General features: G+C 50.4%; 2 protein-coding genes across 4 annotated transcripts; one reads left to right on the forward strand and one right to left on the reverse strand.

The window, feature by feature from the left end:
- The first annotated feature begins 8,022 nt into the window (after positions 1-8,022).
- On the forward strand, positions 8,023-21,548 carry pld3 (phospholipase D family member 3). 3 transcript variants are annotated; one of them, XM_088909928.1, is made up of 13 exons: positions 8,087-8,199; positions 8,307-8,510; positions 11,418-11,507; positions 12,249-12,317; positions 13,379-13,533; positions 14,112-14,292; positions 15,294-15,414; positions 15,576-15,703; positions 16,232-16,432; positions 17,181-17,320; positions 17,797-17,962; positions 18,769-18,868; positions 19,754-21,548. In XM_088909928.1, exons 3-13 carry the CDS (start codon positions 11,469-11,471, stop codon positions 19,948-19,950), a joined length of 1,497 nt encoding a protein of 498 aa, XP_088766054.1. In that variant the 5' UTR covers positions 8,087-8,199; positions 8,307-8,510; positions 11,418-11,468; the 3' UTR covers positions 19,951-21,548. The 3 variants fall into 3 exon arrangements, with proteins under 3 accessions (XP_088766052.1, XP_088766054.1, XP_088766055.1); XM_088909926.1 differs by lacking the exon at positions 8,307-8,510 and having other exon boundaries at positions 8,023-8,199; XM_088909929.1 differs by lacking the exon at positions 8,087-8,199 and having other exon boundaries at positions 8,316-8,390.
- A 724-nt stretch (positions 21,549-22,272) lies between these two features.
- LOC148838790 (homeodomain-interacting protein kinase 4-like) lies at positions 22,273-24,761 on the reverse strand. The gene is made up of 3 exons (XM_088911223.1): positions 24,226-24,761; positions 22,738-23,650; positions 22,273-22,416 (listed from the first exon to the last, which is right to left on the reverse strand). Exons 1-3 carry the CDS (start codon positions 24,759-24,761, stop codon positions 22,273-22,275), a joined length of 1,593 nt encoding a protein of 530 aa, XP_088767349.1.
- Between the last annotated feature and the right edge of the window lie 65 nt (positions 24,762-24,826).

Genomic DNA, 24,826 nt, shown 5'->3' on the forward strand with positions numbered 1-24,826 from the left:
TTGAATGATTCAGGTCCCCTCATAGTCTTCTCAGTTCAAGGCTAAAAATATTCAGTTCCTTTTAGCTAGTCTGAATAAAACGGTCCTTTAGGTCTGGAAATTAAACTGGTTCCTCTCACCTGGACCTGTTCCAGAGCAGCAATATCTTTTTAGGTCATGGTGATCACAGCTGAACATAATAATGATGTTTTACTCATTTTCCATCAAGATTCTGTTATTTAAATTCTCCTCTTTTTAACTACATGACCTAACATTCCGTTTGCCACTTTTTTTGCTACTACACGCTGTCTAAGAAGAAGTGAATGTTGTGTCAACACAGACGCCTTAGTGTTTTGCTTAAACACCTTCTTCAAGCCCGTAGTTATAGGTTACATTTGTTTACTAGAGCAGGGAATGATGTCAACACTGTCTTCTAGCCCTGCGAGAGCAGGCCGGTCTTGTGGTGACTGTGCTGCAGTTAAAAGGCATTTCATTTTTTAATGTAAGTCCTCATCCAGCCCTCGTTATCCTTGCATCTCTCTGTCCTGGAGAGCTCCTATCCTGTGATCCTGAAGCACGATGCATAGCTGAAGAAGCACGCGCGTCTCCTCTGGCCTCGCGGTTTCATGAACAGGCGGCTCTGTGTGACGCCAGCCGAAGGAGGGAAGAGCTGGTTCCCCGGCTGTGCTTGTGAGTCTCTGCGCTCTGGTGAGCTGCGTGTAGACACCTGGCTGGGGGGCGTACTGGCTCTCAGCTGGCTTTGGTTGGGGTGAAGAAAGCTCTGGGAACTTTCGGAAGACCAACGAGCAATTGTGAAGGGGAAATCACGCATTGAGCTTCCTTGTATGATGCAGAACGAGACACTTAAATGCTGGAAGGACGCAGACAAGGACTCATAGTTCTGCTAACTGTGTCTCAGCTGTCCGACTCCGAAGCGCACTCGTAACGTCGCAGGCAATGGTTCTCTTTCCTGCAAGATTAAAAGGTCAACCTCGTGGTGCAACGCTAGCGCATCTGACTCCAGCTCAGAAGGTTTTGTTCAAATCACATCGGGGTCGGCTAATACTTTCGGGGCGGAGCAGTGGCTCTGTGGCTCTGGATCTGCGCCTGTGGCTGAAAGGTTTCTGGTTCGTATCCCGCAGCCGGCAGAGGAATCCTACTCCGCTGGGCCCCTGAGCAAGGCCCTTAACCCCAACTGCTCCAGGGGCGCTGTATAAATGGCTGACCCTGCGCTCTGACCCCCAGCTTCTCTCCCTGTCTGTGTGCCTCATGGAGAGCAAGCTGGGATAAGCGAAAAGACAAATTCCTAATACAAGAAATTGTATAGGGCTAATAAAGTGATCTTATCTTTTCTAGATCTTATCTCATCTGCTGAGGGTCACAGAGCCCACAAAGTCAGTTCTTGAAGGTCTCAATTCGGTAGGTCTAAGAGGTCCTTTTAAATCATTACTATCTTAAGACCTGATGAAGAGGACTTAGACTTGCACACAAAAGTCTTAAGCCATTGATGAGCCGAAGAGATCTAAAACGTGTATTGGATTGTGACTTCTCCGGAACCAGGACTGAAGACACTCAGTGCTGTGTGTGATACTGTGATGTGCAACTCTGTGGTAGGTTTTGCTGTGCTGTGTGACACTGTGCTGAATTCTGTGCTGTTACGAATTGAGTGAAATTGTGGTTTTAGATTACTTTACTACTCTTTTGATACAAGTCCTGCTCACACCAACACACCCCATTTGGCATTGATGGTTCACCTGCAAAGGTAAATCAGAACTGGAGAATGAATGTCTCCTATCTGCTTAGATGGACCAGTGAAGGTTCCACCTGTAGCCTAAGACAAATGATTTTTGCTGAGAGTGATTTTCTGCTTAATCCAGCCATCCCGAAGGAGCTGTATGAACCATCATGAAGAGCTCTTTCTGGAGCAGGTCTTTTTACTGAAGGGTGAGCAACATTCTCCATCAGACCAGTGTCCTCTGGCTCCAGCCTGAAGCTGTTGAAGGAGATGGACACTGCACACTGAAATCCCGATCTCATGCCCAAAGAGGTAATGGCACTAATGCAATAAATGACCCGTCACTCTTCTTCAGTTTATGTTCCTCAAAGCCATTGATTGTTCTTAGAGCTCTCGTGACCTCAGCCCACATGAAACGCTGACCTTCCAGAGGTCAGAGGTGTGGTCAGCAGGTCCGCCGCCCATGACACACAGTCCCAGAGGTCTCCAGGAACACTGCAGGCCATCTGAAGGTGTGCCTGTGGGCATGAAATGAGTCTAAATTGCTTCTGCAGATTAAGATCTGTAAAGACTGTTCAGCAAACTGTCACCTGCACAGTCTTCAAGTTGGAATTTGAGGAAGAACTTTGGCTTTAAGATTGTGGACTTTTTAGTCAGGAAATTCTATATATGTTGTTTTAAAACATTAATATAGAATTTTCTCGAAATGAGATCTTTGTGTTTAGCGTATGTGCAGTACATCATAAAAGTGTATTTCTGTATTTCCTGTGCGACAGATCGCAAATGTCGCTGCCTGTTCGTTATATGCAGTTCTTGGCTGAGTCGGTGTTCCGAGGACACGCTGAGGTAGCTGGCTGTCACCTGTGACCGTGGAAGCACCCCTGTTAAATTGTAAAAACCGCTCATTTGGGATATGCTGTGATTGCAGCGGTTTTGTGGGCTCGCACGGGTCTGTGTATTCATCAGTCCTGCAGTTCAATTATAAAACGGGCTAGATGGCCGAGTGACATATTCCCGTTTGTAATTCCTCCTCTGTTACTGATATGAGCTCCGTACATGGCGCAAAAAAAAAAACATTTCAGTAATAAGCACGAAGTCTTGCTCCTGTATAAATGTATTTATTTGAATTCGCTCAGCGCTGGTGCGCACGGCACGGTTTTACAGGGCTGTAAAGGGACAGGTGGGAATCTCATGATCCTCTGCCAGCGGTCACCCAGCTCCTGCCGTGACTCCAAATCCCGGATCCAGGGCCAACAAGGATGTGATTAATTAAAGAAGCCCTTTGTTTCGGATCCCCAGCAGGGCGGGTCTCGAGCCTCGCCGCGAGGGCCGGGCTGGAAACGCAGATCGCGTCTTGCTCGGTTTCCCGGAGGGAGTAACCGAACGGGCGTCGACTGGGCTCCCGGCCAGAGCAAACTCCGAGCTTGACTTAAGAAAATGAGTCGGCGGTAATGTGAAAGCGGGCATGACAGCACAGAGGATCCAGAAACTCACCTCTGTTGTGAGATTTGCATGTACGGAGGAAACACATTTATTGTCTTTTGTAAGAAAGGGAACGATTGAGAGTTTATTATGAAAGGCAGGATCAGCTTGGTTTTAAACTAAGTTTAAAAATGGCAAATAAGTTTTATCCACAAAACGAAACAATCATTTTATAGGTTTCACAGAAATGCTACTGACTCACTCATGCGTTATCTTGTAACAACTGCTGTTTCGTTCACAAGTGCAGATCATATAGTGGGACGTTGACTAATTGATTATGCTGATCAGTTTATCATCATCTTGAAGAAGTCCACGCTCCTCAAGCTCGAAAGCTCGAGGCAATGTTTGCGAAGCGAAATTCCCCCCGCAGCCCTGTAGCCGGATGAATGTAGCTGACAAAGATCTTATCTCGTTTTTAAAAGAGTAAAAGTGCATTTCTAAATGCTCCCAAAAAAAGGGGGGGGGGGGGGTTGTCTTATGAAACTGTCTCGGGGTAATCATGCGCGCGCAGCTGTCTCAAACACGCCCCCCTTTCCTTCGCGATTATTCCACTCGTGGCTGAACGGTCCCGTGCCACAGTAGAAGAGTGGTCCGAAAGCGAGAAACGCCGTTTAGCGAAGGGGAGCGGTGATCGTTGCTGTTGCTGGGCACCTCCGCGGACAGGTCGCCGTGACATTCGAGCCTGGGGGCGCCGGCGCGCTGACCAAGAGTTTTGCAACGGCCCTGCGCTCCCTACCTACTGTACCTCTCGGAGCGCCAGGTCATCAACCGTGAAGCAGCTCTGGGCCAACATTGCTAGGTCACCCGTGCACAGCCGCGTGCTTCTTCACTGCAGAGCAAACGAGCGCCCGGCCCAGCCGGCCGCGAGACCAGCCTTCTCGCTCGCTGTGCGATCCAGCCAAGTCACGAGCTCCGGGCCTCTCGCCCCCCAGGCCAGTGACCCCCCCACCTCCATCACACCACTGAAGCCGACTTGATCTAAGAAGTTGCTTCATTGGAGTCTGCATTTTGTATGTAGGCACACGTCTGGGAGTTTATTTCGCTTACAAAATACATCCCTTACAATCTCCTTCCAGCAGGAATCAACCTTTACTTGTTCCTGTGCAGCCTACGCGTGCTGACGCAGCTCCCCGCCTGAACTACTTCAACTGTCACAAACAGTCCTAATCTTAATCTTTTCACGATTAAATCAGTGACGGGTCTGGCGCTGTCGCTGAGGGCTCGGCTGGAATGGACCGGGACCGGGACCTCCTGCTCCAGGCGGAGGCCCGGCGGTGGGGGTGGGTCAGCCTGCCGGAGCAGGTGTGCGTTTTCCCTTGAACGACAGGCCGCTGTTTATAGCGGCATAAAAGCACCTGACCCGCATCCTGGTTGAGCGGAGACGGTTCCTGCGTCCTCGAGGCTCTCTCGGCAACCGCGAGCCTGCGCTAATCCCCGCGCGGCGCGGGTTTCAGCAGCACGCCCTCTCGAGCCGCTGCACAATGCGCGCGCTGTTGACACAGAGATTAGGCCGAAACAGGCAGGATAAAGAGCTCAAAGACCACGTCGAACATGTGCTCCATAATATTATGACCGCTATTGTTATACAGAATAATAGACCTATAGTACTATTACTGCTACGGAGAGTAAAGATCATTTAATACTCCGATTTTGTTTTGACTATATTTTATTTTCGAGCGTTTCGTCGTAGACAGATTGAAATAATGAATAACGTGTTGTGTTGGGAGAGATTCCCAGCTTTTTATCCGTTTTTATATGCGGATGGACACGCGTTAAGGCAACGTGAATATCGGTTATCTCTGGTCGGGGAAGCAGAACCCCTCAGCTCTGAGCAGACTTACAACCCTTCTCCGCCTGCACCAAGCACAAGTCAACAGGCGACCAGGCGCACTTGAAATACTCGGAAACGCACCTGAACCCTAAAAGACGCTCGCTGTCAGATGCACAAGCGCTCACGCAGAGGAGGTCGGAAAGGCTGGTAGTGAGGGCTCACTTTGACTAATATAGAATTCATAAGGCCCACGTTAGATGGATATAGATGACTTGAGAGTGTGAACAAGTCTTCCCGGACAGGATATTTGTTGAAGACACCTAATTTCCGCTCTCGTTAGACGCGTTTAAACATAATGGGACAGCGCCCTCTTCTGGGTAACTCAAGTCATGCAGCAGCAGCACCTCTGCAGGTCGCCGGTGACGATCTAATGTGGTCACACAATGATCGAAAAACATGAACGAAAAAGCCGACTTGCGTTTGAAGGTTGAAGTATCAATAATAACTCGTTTTTTCGAAAGGCGTAGAACTGGCCACGTTCAAGTCGTGAGCTGCAGAGGAGCTCCTGAAGGAGGCTCCTGGTCTGAAACCTTGTGTTTGTTTTCCTTGGAAGGAAAATCCCAGCGTGGAATGAGCTTGACCTGTTCCTCCGCAGTCACTCGAGTGCGTTGTCTTGGGTTTTCACCACTAGGGGAGACTCTGCAGTATTTTTGAAGGTTTGCATTAAAGGCATTTTAAAGTCTGCTTAAAAAAAACAATTTTAGCAAATGGAAATCGTTTTTCGATTTCTCGACGAATGTGTGGAGAATAATACAATTTTGTATTTCGATTTGTCGACAGACCTAGACCTAGACCTTTTGACAAAAGGAGTATTTTGTTTTTTGTAAATGAAAGAGAAAAAAAATGTTTCCTTCATTTTGTCCTGGGTGATGTTAGACTATTCGACCATGCAGTTATACCTGAAGAAGGCTCCACGGCCGAAACGTTGTGTTTTCTTTCTTCTCTTTTCAGCATGGAATAAACCTTTACTTGTTCCTTTGCAGCCTACGCCTGCTGACGCAGCTCCCCACCTGAACTATTACATCACTATAGAATATGTGAAACACAAATTAGAAGATACATAAATTAATGTATTTTTCCTTTTAACCATAAGGGTAAGTTTAAGATTTTTAAAATGCAGCTATCCCGAAATACATTTGCCGAGAGATCTATACTGTACAGTATGTATATTGGGCTGCAAAGGAACAAGTTAAAGTTTACTCCTGCTGAGAAACGAAGAAAATACATGTAGAATCCACTCCGTGATTTCCTTAGAATTGTAAACTGTGTCTTAGATGTGTGTTTTCAGAGCTGACGCGATGATGCATTTTGGGGCAACACTACAGATATATGAGGAAGTTCATCGTCAGACCTTCTCTCTCGCTTTAAAGGAAACTTTCAAGAACGAGATCGTTTCCCGGCAAGGTCTTTACATAAATGCAGTGGTTCCCGTATACGAATCGCATATTTTAAAATAGCATTTTATTATAAATAGCTATAGGAAAGTTACCAATAGATGAAATTCTAGACTGGGAAAACACCTGTCAGATGATGTTTTACACAAAGTGTAAACTATTAGAATATATACAAGTGGAAGGAACGTGTGGAAAGTATTACACGCAGGTAGCAAAATCTTGAATTATAGATATAGAATGAGAAACGCTTTTAGAGTTAGAGGAATCTGTTTATTAAAAATAGGCGTCAATGTTATCCCTTTTCTATCTTCCACTAGACAATCTGGGGAATTAATAACAAGCCAATCAAAATGTTAGGATAGATAGTTAAAACACCCATCTTTTAATCACTTCGTCTAATTCAGGGTCACGGGGCAGCGGGCGGAGCGTATCCCAGCAAGCAACGGGCGCAAGGCGTGGTACACCCTGGACGGGACGCCAGTCCATCACAGGGCCGCAGACACAGACAGACACGCACCCACCCAAACCATACAGCACGTGTAGACGCCCTGTGGAGAGAGAGGAACATGGGGGTGTTCAAAGGCGTCGAGGTCCCAGTCAGGGCAGCAGGCACCTGGCCCTTGCCCATCACTATTACCTCAGAGATCTGTGGAGAGCAGGGAGGGAGGAAGCAGAAAACCTGTGGGAAACAGAGGGCATAGGACCGTATCTCAAGAAGCTGTGAAAAACATTATCATGCCAAAGTAAAGAATGGGGTTTGCACAGGAACGAGAGAAATTGTTGCTATGTACCTGTTACCGTGTCAAAACTGAATGCGATGTGATCATATATACTGTTTTAAGTATGTATATTAATGTAAAGCTTTCCGTTTTGTGATTCCCTGTATTTTTTTTGTGAAAAGAAAATAAAGTTCTTTAAAAAATCACGTGAACGTGCGGAGAACATACCAACTCTACGCAGACAGCATTTAAATCAAGGGCCGTTGTGTTCAGATTGAACTCTGTTCAACAGTGGTGCGTACAATCTTATTCACGTGGGCAGCTGCGTCAGCAGGCGCAGGCTGCACAGGAACAGTAGTTTTATTCCATGCTAAAAAGAGAAGAAAGAAAACACAACGTTTCGGCCGTGGAGCCTTCTTCAGGTGTGACAATTTTATTCACTGCGTTAGAGAAAGAGGCTTCTGCTCCCGGCTCACTTCGGAGAAGAGCAGCCAGATATTTTCTGGGGCGTGAAGAACTGTCCCACACTGACGGGCTGAAGAAACGACCCTTTTCAGTCTTGAACAGACGCGACTCTTTCAAAATAAACTCGCGAATCAGACGAGTAGAGGGCAAACTGCGGGAAACTCACGTAAAACGGAGAAAAGATACTCGGATCGATAAGCTACTTGTTAAAAAAAAAAAGATCAAGGATGGTATCTGTGCCTAATTTTAAATAACGTGCCGCGGTTGTGAGCTAAAGATTCGCTTGTTCGTTGCTGTGTAAACGTTAGCGATGTGTTGAACGCCGAGAGCGAGAAGAAGTCGAGTGCGGGACACCGGCTCTTTAAAGGCAGGGCTGCCCCTGCCGGTCCCCGGCCTGCCCCGTTGCGGGATGAGGTCATGTGACCACGCGCATGACGTCACGCATCGCAGCACAACAAGAAGTCCTGCGCTGTGTTTGCGCTCCGAGTGCAGCTCTAACACCTCAGCTAACGGCACCACCTCTTTCATCTTTCATCTGTACCCCCCAGAGCTCAGGCTGCTCGCACTACCGAAGACATCCAGGCTGCTGGACAGGTACGTTGTTGCCGATGCGGGTCCACAGCCTAACCCCTGTGCTTGTAGTTGTTTCTTGTGCTGTTGATTAGTCGTCTGCTGTATTCGGAAATCCTGACCTCCTGCAGGAGGACAGCGACGGGACTCCGCTTCACAACAACAAGTGTGCCGTGTGTGTCTCGGGGCCGTGGACACAGCTTGGACAGCTGCGGGTGAGGAGAGATGCAGTGGAGCGCACGACTGGGCTGGCAGACTTCGTGCGAGACAGCCGACTCAGGCGGTCGTTTAAGGAGACAAAGGCGCGTTTGGGTCACGCGTGTATAAAACACCAGGTGCCACTTCTTCGTACCGTGTCTCTGTTTTAACAAACTATGGGTAGCAACGTTTGTGCATGAATTGTATTTACTATTTTACAATGTCGTGTAATTCCGGGTAAGGCTTCCTGTAATTGTCTCGACCAAAAATGGTCATTTGAGCCGGGCGCCGTCCAGTGGGGGTGGATATGGATACACGGAGCAGGAACAAGCTTAAGGCGGCGGCAGTGGTCGCTCTGTAGGCTTCAGCGCCCCAGGCAGTGCTGCTAATGAAATCACTGAGTAATTATACAGTCCTTAGCAGCTATCAGAGGAGCAGAAGAGATCGCCGTGAAATCCCTCTAAAGCGAAAGATGAGCTGTAAAATCGGCAGAGAAGCATGAAGGGCTTGTGGGTTTGCAGAGCTCGGGCACAGCCGAAATAATTGCCCCTCTTGGGTTTTCAGTCTGCTCTCATCGTGCCTTTGTGGGGCAATGCTTTTCCACGATTAGGGATAAGTGAGGTGGACTCCAGGGATCTGTCGGGGACAGTCCGAGAATGGGAGCTGGAGAGAGTCCGGGTCGCTGCAGGCTTCGAAACCCATCCGGAACGGGCGCACGGCGACTCGTTCCAAATTAGATCAACTCATTGCGAGTTCGAAAAACAGGCCGGCTGTGACCTTGTGCTTGAGCCGGGGGGGCTGGGGAATTGCAAAGCAGTCACAAGCACAGAGCTGCCTTCCAGCTGACACCTATCATGACATTTCCACCAGCAGGCAGGAGAGCCGTCACACCCACGTTTCCCCTTTAGACAGATCTAACTCAGGTGGGTCTGTTTGCCGGTAATGCAAGGAAAAATCTTTTTGTTTTCTGCCGAACCTTGTTCAGACTGTCTGAGGGTCGGTATTGCGGCAGCGCTGCTGCAGTCAGGGTGGGGTCATGAGGAAGGATCCCTCCTCCTCCTCCTGGGACCGCAGGTGCGCGAGTCGGGAATGAACGGGAACACCGGAGCGAACCCACAGACACGAAGGGAAACACGACGACTCGATCAATCGAACCCAGGACTCCTGTCTCTGAGCAGAATGACAAACCATTACAGTTTGTCTTCTGCTGCGATTCCGAATACAAGAGGAAGTTTTTCTGTCGTTTGACGCATGAATGGAAAGCTGGTTCCCAATTCCAGGTCCGTTTCTAAAGCTTCTCTGAGAGCCAGATCAGAAATGCACTACTCTCCTGCTCCCTGTTGCCGTTCAGCAGTCCTGGAAACCCAGTGTTATGAAACGAATGTCTCGTGACTCACATCACTATCTTTTCATCTCACCCCTCTCTCGCAACAAAACAATGTGCTTGTACTTCCTCATAACATCCCTCAAGCTCTCTCTGCGAGCCATCATGAGCTAATCATGAGCCATCAACTGTTCTCGCGCCCGAGCAACGTTCCCTCCAGCCTCCAGAAACAGAGCAGGAGGCTAAAAAGGCTTAAAAGATGCCTGAATCCGAGCAGTTTCAGGGACCTGGGCGGGTGGCACAGAAGTCAGTACCTCGGACCTCGGACAGCCAGCACCTGCCCCTGCAGCTTCACGAAGAGGACAGGAAGCAAATTGTCCTGCTCGCGTTGCCTGGGGTTGCTGGAGCCAGGAACTGGAGCACGAAGCTCTGTTCCTGAACAGGAGCGAGAGCTGGCGAAACCCGTCACGTCTCCAGCACGCGTCTTGACTAGATGGCGTGAGCTGCGGCCACAGACCGGGCAGGAATTTGTTGTGTCGATAAAGGTGGATTAAGGTGGTGAAACGCATTTCCTCTTTGGAACAGCGAAGAGCCATTCTAGGGCATTTCAGCTCCTGTAATTAGAGCAGTACTTAGTTTTCTAATGCCTGAAGTACCACTGTGTTGGTTACAAGTGAGAACCAAATCTGTAGTTGTAGCAATTTTGGTATCACAAGACTCGGTCACATTCACTTGCCAGCTGATCTGGTGTCGCATACGCGACGCTGGTCAGTGAAGGGCGAGAAGTTGAGTGCTCTTGTGGTAATGGGCCTCTGAAACCACACTTTAAATTCTTTCTTCATCAGCGTTTTAACTCCAGCGTCATCCTTCGGCTCTTCTGTCATCTCTTGGGGGTGGGGGGGGGAATAACGCAAATCTGGGGGGGTTCTTTCTACAGTGTTCAGTGAGTCGGAAAATAGGCGAAGAATGGGCCTGTGGCTCCCGGCAGAGGGGCTGTGTTCAGCTTCCACCCGCTCGGTGTGCACAGGGGAAGGGTCCGGCACGCGAACAGCTCGCACCGAAGAGGCACCCGATGGCTTTTCAAACTGCTTTTCCACCTCCTGGCAGAGCGAACCCAGCTGGAGCCCTGGTTCTGGTCACGTTCCTGATGTGGGCCCAGTGTGCCTGTTTACATCAGTGACAGAACCAGAACTGACCTTCAGTAACTACAGTCCGTCTCCCTCCTTCCCTTCCTGGAGATGAGCGTTTATACTGGGCTCTAGATTTCTCATTTACACTTGCTTTTCTTGGGCAGCACAGTGACGCAGTGGTTAACGCTGTTGCCTCACAGCACCAGCGCCCACTGTTCGATTCTGGACCTGGGCTGCTGTCTGTGTGGAGTCTGTATGTTCTCTCCCTGTTGTAGTGGGTTTCCTCCGGGTGCCCCAGTTTCCCCCCCCACAGTCCAAAGGCACCCTGGCAGGTGAACTGGCTTCTGGGGAAACTGGCCCTGGGGTGAGTGTGCGTGTCCTTTCGTGTCCTTCAGTGGACTGGTGTCCTGTCCAGGATGTGTCCTGCCGTAGGCCCGTTGCTTGCTGGGACGGGCTCCAGCTCCCCCAGGTCCCTGAATGAAATGAAACAGTTAGAAAGTGGATGGAAGGGTCTTTTTCTGACGTTTAGGATATGAGTCCAGCTGCTAAGTCCAGCAGTTAAAGCAGAGCTGTCCTGTCTTTCTCTGCAGTTGTGCTCTACATGATCCTGGCTGCTGAGGACAAGCGGTAAAGCAGCTGAAATGACCACGAAAATGGCCCCAGGTGTCCCCTGTGAGCAGGTGAGTGCCCTCTCTGCCTTCAGGACAGACTGGGCGAAATACCGGTTTTGAGATGCTTAGTGCTACATTCAACAGCTGTAAGTTATCTCCTTTACAGAGAGCTCTGAACTTTCGAAAATATGTGAGAAACAATAAGAATAATTGCTTACACTTATATAGCGCTTTTCTGGACACTCCACTCAAAGCGCTTTACAGGTAATGGGGATCCCCTCCACTCCCACCAGTGTGCAGCCCCACCTCGATGATGCACCAGTACGCTCCCCACACACCAGCTCTCAGTGGGGAGGAGAGCAGAGTGATGAAACCAGTTCAGAGATGGGGATTATTAGGAGGCCATGATTGATCACTGGCCAGGACACTGGCATAACACCCCTACTCTTTTTGAGAAAAATCCTGGGATTTTTATTGATCGCGAAGAGTCAGGACCTTATACGAAGAATGAAGGCTTTTTTACAGTATAGTGTCCCTGTCACTATACTGGGGCATTAGGACCCCCACAGACCGCAGGGTGAGCGCCCCCTACTGGCCCCACTGACACCTCTTCCAGCAGTAACCTCAGCTCTCCCAGGAGTCTCCCATCCAGGTACTGACCAGGCTCACACTGCTGGGAGCTGCAGGGTGATATAGTGGCTGACTAAACTGTTTTATTTAGCCAGCAACTACATTTGTAACTCTTCTTAATACAGAATGAGACAGAAGTGTCCTTTGGCATGTATTGTTTATGATTTCTAACTCTTGCAGCTGGTGTCCTTGAAGATGTTGGAGGAGGACAGACTGCCCGGCTACAGGATTCAGAAGTTTTTTAACGAGGTTAGTAGCCTGAGGTGTTTCTGGTGTTGATTGCTTTCAGTCCTCGGAGAGAGAACAGACCCAGCTTCCCAGGTCGAAGTTCCGCTGTTGCTCTTTCAGGGCAGCGTGTGACAACTTCCCCTCTATCAAAGCAGGCGCCACAGCCCAGCAGAAGTATTCGCTGTCTGCATTAGCAATTACTGAACACGCAGAGCTGAGGAACAAAATCAGCTGCAGGAACAGTTTTCCAGTTTCCAGGAGGGCACAAGTTATCTTTTAAACTTACATTTCATGGGTGGAGCGGTGGCTCTGTGGCTCAGGATCTGTGCCTGTGGCTGGAAGGTTGCCGGTTCAAATCCCACGGCCAGCAGAGGAATCCTACTCCGTTGGGCCCCTGAGCAAGGCCCTGAACCCCAACTGCTCCAGGGCTGCTGTACAATGGCTGACCCTGCGCTCTGACCCCAAGTTTCTCTCTCCCTGTCTGTGTGTCTCATGGAGAGCAAGCTGGGGTATGCGAAAGACAAATTCCTAATGCAAGAAATTGTATATGGCCAATAAAGTGATCTTCTTCATTCTGCTTTCTGTTTTGCCAGTATGAATCCTAGAAAAATGTTTCTGTTCTCTAATTCAGTAAACCTTAGGGCAATTGTTTCCTGACTTCTCAAGGGATATTAGTTTGCAACTGTGGACCCATGATTAAAGCAAACATCCTCATGCCTCATGAGGAAATTCAGTACTAGTGCCATGCTTTTTTTAAAAAACAAAACAAAATCAACCCTCATCTTTTTCTGTGATATAGATTTTTGGTCCAACCTAAACTAAATATTTTGAAATATCCACTTTTAACCTGTTTTCTTAATTGTAAAATCTGTACAACACACTGGAAATGAGAGTCAGAAAATAACTACAAAGGTCCTATCCCAGCTATGAAATAAACTACAGCACGCATTTTCAGGACAGTATTAAACTGCATTAGTGACAGTTCGGGAGCTGGATGGGTGTTGGAACATGGCTCAGTGGAAGATGTCCTGTGAAGTGAGACTATGAAGTGTGGTTTTCAGTGACTGTCAGGTGGTGTGCAGTATTACAGGTGCGTCCTGCTGTCTGCTCTCCTGACCGCTCTGCTGCTGGGGATGATGTTTGTCCAGCTGCTGATCCCTGTCCCAGTCTCTGCAACGCAGCGGCCCGGCCCTGCCAAGTCGATGCCTCAGTCCAGCTCCTGTGGTGACCCCTGCAGGTAGGAAGCCATCAGAGCAAGAGCTCGGCATCCAGTCCCCGTGTTCCTGCCATTCAGAGGAACGGGTTGCATTTCCCCTGTAACTCCATCTTCCTTTCTCACCTGTGCAGTGGGGCTGATCTACTCACCTGCCTGTTTGTGTGCCAGGCCTCTGCAGGTGAAAGCAGTCTGCTGTAGTGTGTGACTTGTGGACCCCAAGCCCATCTCCAGTGCTTCGGGTCCTGAGCTTTTTTTCTGTGACTCTTCTAATATTAAAACACTCATGAACTTCCTTCTTGTGAACAAGTAACTAGTCTAGGGAACACGTTTCTTTGTTAGCTTATTTGTCTTGGCTTTCCAAAGCTTTCTGAGCTGATATGCATACAGTTCAGCATCTGTTTTACTGTCTTATTTGGCACTTATATGTCTGGATTGAGGAAGCCTCTGTGGGCATTTTGATTGGACAGCAGAAGAAAGGGGGCGGGGCGTCTCGTGGTTCAGGAAAAGCAGTCAGTCACGGGTCACAGCCCACCCTTGCGTGGCACTCGGAGTTCACCGTGCCCCCAGACGGGTCACCCGGCTCGCTTGCTCTGTTGCAGAATCGTGCTAGTGGAGAGCATCCCTGAAGGAGTGGAGTTCAACTCCAGCACCACCAACCCCTCCATCTACCAGGCGTGGCTGAAGCTGATGGGTGAGGCTCAGAGCAGCCTGGACATTGCTTCTTTCTACTGGACGCTTACCAACAGGGACACGCATACCAGTGAGCCGTCTGCAGCACAGGTGAGGAAGCCCTGCTGTCCTCCAGGGGGCACTCTAGCTGGCTCAGCCTAAGTTCAGTGCTGCTGGCGTATCAACATAAGCGAACAGTGAGGAGGCCATTATCACCCTGCAAGTCACAGGCCACTGGAGCCCAGCAGATGAAAGTCTGGCCAGTACCTCGATTGGTGAGCTGCTGGGAAGGCTGAGCTTGCTGCTGGAAGAGGTGTTAGTGGGGCCAGTAGGGGGCGCTCACCCTGCAGTCTGTGGGTCCCCAGTATAGTGATGGGAACACGATACATTCATACCCCGGTATACGGACGTTCAATATTCGAATTTTCACTAATCCTCACAAAGAATTTCTGCCTTGTAATTTATCAGAACAAAATTTCGGTAATCCTTTGAACTTTGAAGTCCGAAAGTGACCAATTTATTAGCCGAGAACCTTCTGTGAACATCTGGATTCGGCGCCATCAAACAGCTGTTTGTTTCCACTCAGATGACGGGCATTGTGGGATGAGATGGATGAGATCTTGGATGAGATCTAAAACTGAGGTGATCATTAAAAATACCAGGAGTTTCTCGAGAACAGTAAGGGTGTTACCTCGGTGTCCTGGCCAAATTTCCCCCTGGCCTTTACCAGTCATGACCTCCTAATAATCCCCATCTCTGAACTGGCTTCATCACTCTGCTCTCCTCCCCACTGAGAGCTGGTGTGTGGGGAGTGTACTGGTGCATCATCCAGGTGGGGCTGCACACTGGTGGGGGTGGAGGGGATCCCCATGACCTGTAAAGCTCTTTGAGAGGAGTGTCCAGAAAAGCACTATATGAGTGTAAGCAATTATTATTATTATCATCTTGCCCAATTTACTAGTCTCCCCCAGGTCTTCAGGTGCTCCTGCATTTAAAAGACCACTGTCAAGAGAAACCAGCGCTCCCAGGCTGGAGTCGGGCCTCTGTAGTCTAGGGAGCAGAGGAGGACATGAATATGTCTTTGTACCAGTCCTGTTGTGTTGTGTCTCCAGGGAGAAACGATCCTGCAGGAGCTGGTGGGTCTCGCCCGGAGTGGGGTCACAGTCAGGGTTGCTGTCAACACCCCCAGAAAGTCCCAGCCGAAGGACGACCTCCAGGCACTGGAGGATGCAGGTACGAGCTTTCCCAGCTCCCCAGTGAGACGGGCCTGTACAAATCCAGGAAAGTTGTGCCTCCTTCCTCAGGACCCCTCTGTGGAGCAAACTCTGCTGCTCTGGAGTCGGAAGCCTTGTGGGTTGTCAGTGTCGAGCGTGCGTTGTCTATTTGTCCTGCAGGAGCTGACGTGCATGAAGTGAACATGCTGGAGCTCACCACAGGGGTGCTGCACACCAAATTCTGGGTCGTGGACAAGAAGCACTTTTTCATCGGGAGCGCCAACATGGACTGGAGATCCCTGACGCAAGTGAGCTCATGGCTGCCTTAAAAATGCTCTTCTACTATTCTGTGCCTGCTTCCTGTCCTGGGGTGTGTTCTTGGTTGTTCTCTAGATTTGATTGGATTGGTGTAGAGCTGGCACTAACGTTGAGACAGCAATGTGGAGGAGTGGACTCGTAACTCGTAATCCATTCATTTTCTAAGTGCTTTATCCAGTACTGGGTCACATTGGAGCCTATCCCAGCAAGTCACAGGCACATGGCAGGGCACAGGATGGACAGGACACCAGTCCATTGCAGGACGGACACAGACAGACACAGACAGACAGCCTGCTGGTGGGAATGCTATGATAGCTGTGGTCAGATTTACTGTGCAGAGCTTTTATGTTTTGTGAACAAGTCTTTATTATGTTTCAATGATGCATATAAATAAATATATATTTAAATGATTTAAATTGCGGAACCAATTAAGAAAAAGGAACATGGAAAACAATGACATGAGGGAAGCATTGTAAACTTTTGCAAGGAGTCACAGGCCTGGGGATCATGTTCTGCAGGTGAAGGAGCTGGGGGTCGCTGTGTACAACTGCAGCTGTTTGGCTCAGGACCTGGGGAAGATCTTTGAAGCCTATTGGTTCCTGGGCCAGGAGGGGGCCAGCATCCCCAGCCATTGGCCCAGCAGCTTCTCCACCCCCTACAACAAGGACACGCCCCTGGAGTTGGAGCTCAATGGAACCTCTTCAGACGTCTACCTGTCGGTAAAGAAGTCATGAGGGGGTCATGCTGGGACCAGTGAACCTGAGAGGAGTGTGCAGTGTTCCCCCACTCTTGGTCATTAGGGTTGACCTCCTCCTGCAGTGATTTTGCTTTGAGATTGTCCCCAAAGCAGAAACCCTGGAAACACTTTATCTAAAGTGGCACGTTGTGATTGATTCCTGTGTACTTAGAGGAATAATATGAAAGACCGTGGACTGTGTCACTGTGACTGTGTCATGCATGAGGTGTGTTGATTAAACACAAAACCAAGCATCAGGCACAGCTGTTATGCTAAATTCTAATTTTGTGAAAACCATCCCGATCCTTCTGTTGAAGAACAACCATTTTTGTTTTTAAAGTTCAGTTAAAGGGTTGATGATCTTAATGAAGAAAGAGCCCAGCTGGACTGAAACTCGTGAGTGTTTTGGGGATGGTGAAGGACCTGGTTTAATGGATAATCAAGCTGGAAATCAGTGGGAATAGCTGAAACCAAGCATTGTGGAAGGGGGGTGTACTTTTCTATTTCCAATCACTTGGAGAAGAGATTCTAATTATAATAGTGGACGTTTTGTCATATAGCCATGCTCATAAGAGTACTGTAATAAAAACAAAACTGTAAAAACACAGACAAATAATCATCAGGGAAATGAGAGGATAGGGCTGAGCTGTGATTTGAATGTGTGAGGGGGCGCAGGAGGGTGGGGTGTGGCCGCCGGTGCTGTCCCTCTGAAAGCTGCTGTCCTGTCCCAGAGTGCTCCTCCTGCCCTGTGCGGCGATGGCAGGACTCCGGACCTGGAGGCCATCCTGAGCGTCATCCAGGATGCCCAGGAGTTCGTCTACATCGCCGTCATGAACTATCTGCCCACCATGGAGTACTCCCACCCCAAGAGGTGACTGTGAGCAGTGTCCATCAGTCAGCCGCGGTCGGTTTTGTACTGTGCAGCGCCCTCTCAAGGCACTCGACATGATTCGTACAAGAGATATGTGACGTTTCACACGATGGAATATAGAGGAGTACTGTCTGTCTCTGATTGGCCCGTCTCCTCGCAGCTTAGTTTGGCTCATTGCAGTGCAAGTATCTGATCAATGTTCAGCATTCACACACTCATTCATTCATCTATCCCCCTCTTGAATGTTCCTGCTGAGCTGAGCTGGACAGTTGGTTTCAGACCTCCACAACTCTTTATGTAAAGACCCTGCCCCTATTTTCCTCTCCAGCTCCAGTGGCTCCAGGCCTTGTTTTAGATAGTCGTGTTGTTAGTTGTTCTTTCCCCCCGTCATCATCACCTTGTGTTTATTTCCTGGCCCTCTGAGGGGTTGGCCTTGTCGGATTCGCTGACCGCCCCGCTCCTCTCTGACCCCCCAGGTACTGGGCCGACATCGACAGCCAGCTGCGCAGGGTGGCGTACGAGCGGAGGGTCCGGGTCCGCCTGCTCATCAGCTGCTGGGGTAACTCCGAGCCCACCATGTTCCCCTTCCTGCGCTCGCTGGCCGCGGTCCACGATCCCACCAGCAAGCTGGACATCCAAGTGGTGAGGCCTTCTTCTCCGCACTCCGGGGCGTCAGAACCGGTCCGGCACGACACCCCACCATCGCGCTGCGTAGAGGAGCGATTAGGACTCAGGGCTCCTGACTGGGCGGTTGTGGGCTGCAGGTGCTGCTGTTGAGAATCATCCTTCACCCCAGTTGCTCCAGTCTGCCCAGCAAATATAAGTGGGGAAACCAGCAAAACTGGGGCCTGAACTGCCTCTAGGGGGCAGTCACATGTCCTCAGCGCACTTCAGAGCTGGTCTAAGATCAGGCCTGGTGAGAGTCTAGGCATGAATGTGGACTTTGCCTCATGTTTGTGCAGTCTGAGTATCAGCGTGGAACAACGGTCAGGGTTCTGAGCTCCTAACTGGACGGTTGTGGGGTCAGATCCTGGCAGAGACTGCGGCTGTTCCCATGAGCAAGGAACTCCAGTAAAATACCCAGCTGTACAAATGGGTGCTTTGGAGTAAAATGTCAGCCAGATCAATTAGAGATGAAATTGCTGAACCTCTGGTTTAGGTTTACTGGGGAAGATGATTAGTACAGAAATTAAGTCTAAATTATTCCCCTCAGATGATACTGATCACAGGAAGAGGAACTTTTCACTCTACGACACCAGCAGCTGGAGTGCAATCACACCTGTCTTGCTCTTCCTGCATCCTGCTCTGTCATCCCAGATCCTTTTTCTGCCTGTATCTCCCCACCAAATAAAACTGCCAGAACAGGGGAAAGAAACAGTTAAAATGTGGCGCCAAGCATTTCTGCAGTCGAACAGCTTTCACCTCATCTTGTTGTTTGGGCTCAACAGAAGCTGTTTGTGGTTCCTGCCACACCCACCCAGCAGGAGATCCCCTTCGCCAGAGTCAACCACAACAAGTACATGGTGACGGACAAGGTGGCCTATATCGGTAAGCTGATGCACCACAGGGACCGACGTGGCTGACTGGGGTGTCCTTCACGAAGGTTACCTGACAGCAGCGTGTCAGCTGCCCTGACACTGGCCCTGATAACTGAGATGGGTCGAATGGCCCGTTCCTTTTTTGCGAGAATCGAATACAGGGCTCTGGTTCTGGAGAGAGTCCACAGTGTGGTCTGGTCTTCATTCCAGCTCAATGCTGAATGACTTTGTTAGATCAATCAGTTGCTTAGTTTAGGAGGTGTCGACAAGCTTTCAGGATCTCTGCTCATTGAAAAGCTACTGATAGGGCCTGCATGACCAGAACTTGAGCTTATCATTCCTGATGATTAGTGTTCCACTCTTCCACCACCCTCTGTGTAAAGAAGTTCTGTTCTCAACCTTCACCTTAGCTTAACTTTTCAGTGGTTTGTGTTTCAGCGTTGACCCTGAAGTCAAATCATGTCTGCCTCGTAGTCTTTTCTGTTCAAGATTAAAATCTGTTTTTGTCAGTATAGGACACTTTCTGAGTACAGAGAGCACATCTTGAAAATCACAGTAGTTTAGTTATACTGAGGCTTGTGAGTCATATGCAGATAAAAATATTTTTATCGGGCCTTTGCTCAATGCTGAGTAAGAAAACTACAGTTAAATAGCTGGTATTTCTGACAGCTTCGTTCTTCCAGGAAAAAAAGAAAGAGCTGTAGGTTTCCCCATTAGGACCTGCTGAACACAAAGACAGGTGTTCTTTGCAGGAAGAGGTCCCTGTTGGAGAGAGAAAAATCGAGGTCTCTGAGGACGAGCAACTACCCAGGTGTCTCCTCTAACACTAAGAACGCTGTGGCTCGGTGCCCCGGCTGTAGTTCTGGCCCTGATGCTGTGTTCCTGTCCCGCGCAGGCACGTCAAACTGGTCCGGCGACTACTTCCTGCACACAGCCGGGTCGGCGCTGGTGGTCAACCAGACCGCGGCCCAGTCCGCCGGCGGCACCGTGCAGGAGCAGCTGCAGGCCGTGTTCCAGCGGGACTGGGACTCCGCCTACAGCACCCCGCTCGGCGAGGCCACCGGGGCCAAGGACCTCTGCCCCGGCCAGTAAGAGGGGTGACCGGGGGGCACCCAGCCCGACAGTGGGGCTCCAATAAAAGACCCCTTTAAAAATGGATGTAAATATAAGTATATTTGCAGGAAAATATCAGCCAAATAGTCATCAGTAATGGGAGTGAGTGCTGCTGCCCCACAGATACTGGGCTCCTGGCATTGATTCTGGCCATGGGTACCTTCTGTGTGGAGTTTGCATGTTCTTCCATGTTTCTTAAGGTGCTCCTGTTTCCTACCATCTTCCAAGGGCCTGCTGGTTAGGCTCATTGTGCCCCAGGAGTGTTCCTGTGTGCTGTGTGAGGGAAAGCAAGGCCAACTTTGAACGGGCACACATGTCAGACATCGAGAGCGACGAGGATGGGATTCGAACCCATGTGTGCAGAGCACAATGGATTAGCAGTCCATCGCCTTAACCCCCCAATCCCAGGTATAATCCTGCTCTCTGCCCTGTATTTCCAGGATTCTTGCCAGGAATATGCGGCTTTATGGTGATAGATAAGTGGTGACTAGAGTCCTGTCCAGCTGGGGAGCCGCCATGTGACCTGGTTTGAACCCTGGGCTTCTGGGATAGCCCCGCCCAGATCTGCGGCTCTCTGATAGAGCCAGGTGAAACTGTAAACTTGAAAACAAGTATTCAAAAGCCATTCGAATGTGTTACACCCATCTCTTAGGGCTGAACTCCAGCTGAAAACGGAATCCTTTATAGAAAGTATCGGACTGTCCTGAACTGATTATCCACAACTCCACAAAACTGGTTCATCTGGTCACCGGAAGACTAAAAGAAGTTTGGTCTCTCTGCCTGCTGCCTACTTTGGAATTATTGTTTACCTAACTATTTCTTGTACTGATTTTTCATTTGGGAAATAGTTACTTTGATTTTTAAATACTTGATAGTTCTGTAGTTAACAATCTGATTGATTCACTGATGGGTCTGTGCTGTGAAATATAATACTTTAGAAATTCAAATACTTTAAACGATTGCTGTTACAGAACAGATCATTGTATAGATAATATATTTTCTTCTAATCAGCCATCAAATAGCCAAAGTATTTTTTACCTTCTCCGCATTTTTCAAAAGGCACAACACTCTGAATCATTGAGGTTATGATGCCGTTTTTGATAAACAGGTTTTTGAGCATCTTTAAGTGCTTACAGATTTCATAAAGACGTCAGAGAGCAGTGAAATCTGTCTGCATTCTGTAGAGGGTGTGTCACTTGGAAGTCTCTAGGTTGAAATTTCCTGACTCTGTACTGAAAGCCTGTGGCCAGATTCCTTCAACTGTAATCAAAGGGGAATAAAGGGAAGTTTGGAATTCTTACCCGACAGTGTGATTTCAGTGATGAGTCTAATATAAATACTGGAAATAGTACTGGGCGATAATTCGATGACGATAATTATCGCGATATAATTTTCCTCGATATAATTTTAACAAAAGTTCGATAAATGTTCGATATATGTTTATGCTTTGCGCACAAAATACTGCGCGAGTGCGCGTGCGTGTTGCAGACCGGGCAGCTAACAGATTTGTTTAATGTTTCTGCTGTTTGGCAAGTGTTTGTTGCGTTCTTAAAATAAAGAGTTGTTTAATTTACCAATTAACTGTCTGGTTTCTTCAACTTTCACTCAGGAGAAACAAATCTGCCTTTAAACTTGAAAGAAATAATGACTTGACGTTTATCGTGATAATTATCGATATCGACCGATATGAACATGTTTATCGTGATAATGTTTTTGGCCATATCGCCCAGCCCTAATGGGAAATATAAATGACTGATGTCTGGTGTTTGTTCAGGATGATGAATTCGAACTCTTCAGTGTTAACCAGGATAATCTCTGCCACCATGAGACAGACACCACTTTAACTGTCGATTATTGAGCCACCTGAATTATTATTCCCTTCCTCGCTCTGCTACTCTGCTGTTCCTTCAACCCCTTGTGTCTCTTGTTCCCGCAGAAAGATGTAATTAACAGCCCCACCAGTAGATCTAGAAAAAAATCCACATGCTAGCAGGCATTTTGTCAGTTTTTCATTTGGGGAAAAAAAAGTGAACCAGTGTTTCTGAAAGCAAACCTGTTTATTATGCCATGAGCCATCCAGACACAAAATAAATGTTTGACTTGTCAGTACTGGGACACTGACGAGCTGGGCTGGTGCTTGTAGGTTGGGAGATAAAGGGGCTGAGATGAGCAAGTGAGATCTTTCCTTTATTGTGAGCAGTCTGCCGCAGTCCATGAGTGAGCACGATGGAGGCAGGGCTGCTCCTGCCCTTAGTCCCCGTCTGGGCTCTGCTCTCCTCTCCTGCTCCGGCGCCAGGATCCTTATCGGTGGCTCTCCAGAGGGAAAAGGCTGCGCGGGCCGAGGCCGCTGTACATCCCGAGGGCGGATTGGAACTCGTGACTCCAGTCAGCGGCAGCATAGCAGGGCAGCTCTCCCCTCTCGCTGCAGTGAAGCTGGGCTCCCCGCTGCAGGAGAGGAGAACTGGGGGTGTTAGCAGGAGCAACATTGCCGATGATCATTCATGGAGCAGTGTCGTTTGTTTGCTTTCAGTGTTGGCAGTATGACTGTCCAGTGGAAGCAATGAGATTTGTTAAGAGCCGAATGTGCCTCCCAGGACAAAGACCTCCTTTCTTTTCTAGGGGGTGAATTATTTGCAGCAAAGCCTTGATGGTGTGTAACGTGCCTACAGGGCGGCAGCTCTCCTGCGGAGGGGATTCAGGTCGGGGCTCGGGAAAGGCAGTCGGCCCGGGCGGAGCTTCTCTGCTCCCGTTTCACGCGGACCTTACCTCGGCATCGGGGTCCTCGCAGAGCTCCCCCGCCTCTCCCTCCTCCTGTCCGCCGAGATCGCCGCGAGAGTCCCCCTCCTCGAGCCGCCGGCTGCCGCCCCGCCGCCCCCCCGCCACCATCGGCTCGCTGCGCACGGGCCGGAGCGGGGCGCCCGCGGCAGCGTCTCCAAGGCGATCTGCGCCCGCACTGCCGGAGACGGGGGCCGGGAGCCCACCACCTGTCCCCCCGGTCCCCATGTTCGCGTCCGCCGCCGCCGCCTCCTCCTCTCCCGGCCGGCTGATCCGGAGGCTGTCCATCTGGTCGATGGGGGGCGGGCTCGGGGGGCGCTCCGCCTGCTCCTCCCCCCCGGCGGGCAGCGCGGCCTCCCAGAAGGCCAGCAGGGACAGCCGGTGGTAGCGCGTGGGCCGCGGGCTGGCCTGCAGGTGCTGCATGCTGACGAAGGGGTGGCGCAGGGCCGCGCGGGGGTTGATCCGCTGGTGCGAGTCCAGCGTCAGCATCCTCTTCAGCAGCTCCACCAGGCTCCTGCGGTCACTCGCCTCCGCCGCCACGTCCTCCGGCAGGAACTCAGGGGCGTCCTCGGGGGGGTGCACGCTCGCCAGCTGGTCCAGCGAGGCCAGCGGGGGCCTGCTCTGCTCGGGGGGCCCCTGAGGGTCGGGCTTGAGCTGCCACTGCACGGCCCCCCTGCAGCTCCTGCCCCTCTGGAAGAAGAGGTGGGCCTTGCTGGCCGTGTCCAGCAGGTGGGCCCGGGGCAGGCCCTGCGTCCGGCAGATGAGGCGCACCTGCTCAAACTCGCTGTCTCCCGGGTACAGCGGCCAGCCCAGCAGCAGCTCGGCCGTCACGCAGCCCAGTGACCACATGTCCACCTTCTCGCAGAACGGCAGCCCCAGGAGAACTTCCGGAGATCTGTAAAACCTTCAGGGGGTTGAAGAGGAGGGAGTGAATGATCTGGGAGATGTTCGTGCCTTAAAGGTACTTGGAGGAAGAATCTGTAAAGCACCCCTCCTCCTCACTAGTGTTCCAGCGTGTGGACCTACAGGGTTGTCCTGTCCTGCAGTCATCTGCAAGTTATAACTCCACCTGCGGTTTCTCACAAGGAAGGCATAGGGTATGAAAAACAGTGCAGGTGCTTCTCATTTTAATTGTAAATTATCAAATATAAAACCAAAACAATGGGTTCTGCAGCAGGTGCACGCCTTAACCTTAAGTATTGATATTCACATGTGCGTATTGCTAATAAACACCAATAATTCACTAATAAACGAAGATTTATCGCCCTTTTTCAATGTGGATAATGTTTTAGGGAGGGAAGGTCCTCTTCCTGGAGTTGTTACTGCTTTTCCACAGCTCTGGGGAGCTTGTTTCCTCTGTAAGAAACTTGTCTGCGGCCGTGTCCAATGTCCAGCTCGTGTTGTGGAACCCTGTGGTGCCGGTGAGCCCCGAGGACAGGACAGAGGAGCAGGAGGAGGGGTCAGGGGTCAGCCGCGCACCTGGACTGGATGTAGGGCTCCCTGACGAAGCGCACTTCGCTGAAGATGCTGGCGGAGCCGAAGTCGATGAGCTTGACCCGGAAGGGCCAGCGGCCGTGGTCCACCAGCATGACGTTCTCGGGCTTGAGGTCGGCGTGGATGACGGAGAGCTCCTTGAGCCGGGCCAGCGCCCCCAGCAGCTGGCGGGCCACGGCGCGGATGTGCCGCGCGGCCAGCGGCCGGAAGCCCCGCTCCCGCAGCAGCTGGAAGAGGTTCTGCTCCAGCAGCTCGAACACCAGGTAGTGCTGCCGCGCATCCCGGAAGGCCTCCTGGAAGAGCACGATGGGGCAGCGGTCCAGCCGGGCCCGGGACAGCACGGCCAGCAGCTTCAGCTCGTTGGCGATCACCCGGCTGCGCTGGGCGTCCGCCCGCATGCTCTTGATCGCCACCATCTCCCCCGTGCTCCTCCGCCAGTACTTGGCCACTTCTCCGAACGTGCCCCTCCCCAGAGTCTCCACCAGCTCGTACACCTCCGTCTCGGAGCACAGGACCGACATGTCTCTCTCCTCCGCGCGGCCTGCGGTTTCCCTGGCGCCCTGGTGTTCTGGAACCCCGGAGCGCA

Source organism: Atractosteus spatula, chromosome 3 (genome assembly GCF_055471065.1).
Source record: "Atractosteus spatula isolate fAtrSpa1 chromosome 3, fAtrSpa1.hap1, whole genome shotgun sequence".
In the NCBI taxonomy this organism is placed as follows: Eukaryota; Metazoa; Chordata; class Actinopteri; order Semionotiformes; family Lepisosteidae; genus Atractosteus; species Atractosteus spatula.